Raw genomic sequence first — 689 nt, forward strand, 5'->3', positions numbered from 1 at the left:
ATTTTTACCTCAAGACTACATGGGGGATTATAGCCCCTGCCGTAGTGCTTTAGGTAATAAACATAAAAACCATTTAACGTGAAAGGTAAGGCATCACACCGGGCTTGTCCCGTGTGGGTGCGTGCACAGTGGATGTAGCACGCTGTCGTTTTACGACACTGTCCAAACCTGAATTGCCACTGGAAGCCAGTCAGCTGATTTCTGTCCATCATCACCAGCTCGTGTTGAACATTTGACTAAGTTAGTGCCCTGATCTCTGAAGGGTTTCTGTCATTAGTTACTGTAAATTGCCCAGTGCTGGTACCTTGTACTCTTAAAAATGAATTTATTTCAAAATTAGTATAATTAGTATTATAATTAGTATAATCTATATAAAAAGAAAACAACAAGAAAGATCTTATGGAAAAACTGCCCTCCCCAGCTGCATTTGTGTAGGTGGTCACATTTGAGGTATTTTCATACAAAAAACAGCTTGTGGAAAACTTTTATATGTTCACAGAAGTTTGTCAGAGGTGGTTATTTCTACAACAGTAATATTGGAGATTATTTTTTTTTTAAGATTCTGCTTCATGATGTGTGTTTTCACTGTGTTCTGCTTACTGTAGACGACATGCCCCTGGGAGCAGCTGGCAGGCGGGCTTCGAGCGAGTTCTTGATGTGCGGCGGGGAGGGGGGGTGGGGGTTTTCCC

The 689-nt window shown here is 41.8% G+C and overlaps 1 protein-coding gene across 1 annotated transcript in view; it reads left to right on the top strand.

Annotated features, from left to right (window-relative positions):
- ULK2 (unc-51 like autophagy activating kinase 2) overlaps window positions 1-689 on the top strand; it is a gene marked incomplete at its 3' end in the record, with an annotated part of 30913 nt that overhangs the window by 20786 nt on the left and 9438 nt on the right. The window contains exon 13 of the mRNA XM_010132460.1: window positions 606-675. Coding sequence (XP_010130762.1) covers window positions 606-675 — 70 coding nt within the window. The remainder of the gene's footprint in view (window positions 1-605; window positions 676-689) is intronic.

Source organism: Buceros rhinoceros, unplaced genomic scaffold, assembly GCF_000710305.1.
Source record: "Buceros rhinoceros silvestris isolate BGI_N320 unplaced genomic scaffold, ASM71030v1 scaffold14683, whole genome shotgun sequence".
Lineage (NCBI taxonomy): Eukaryota > Metazoa > Chordata > Aves > Bucerotiformes > Bucerotidae > Buceros > Buceros rhinoceros.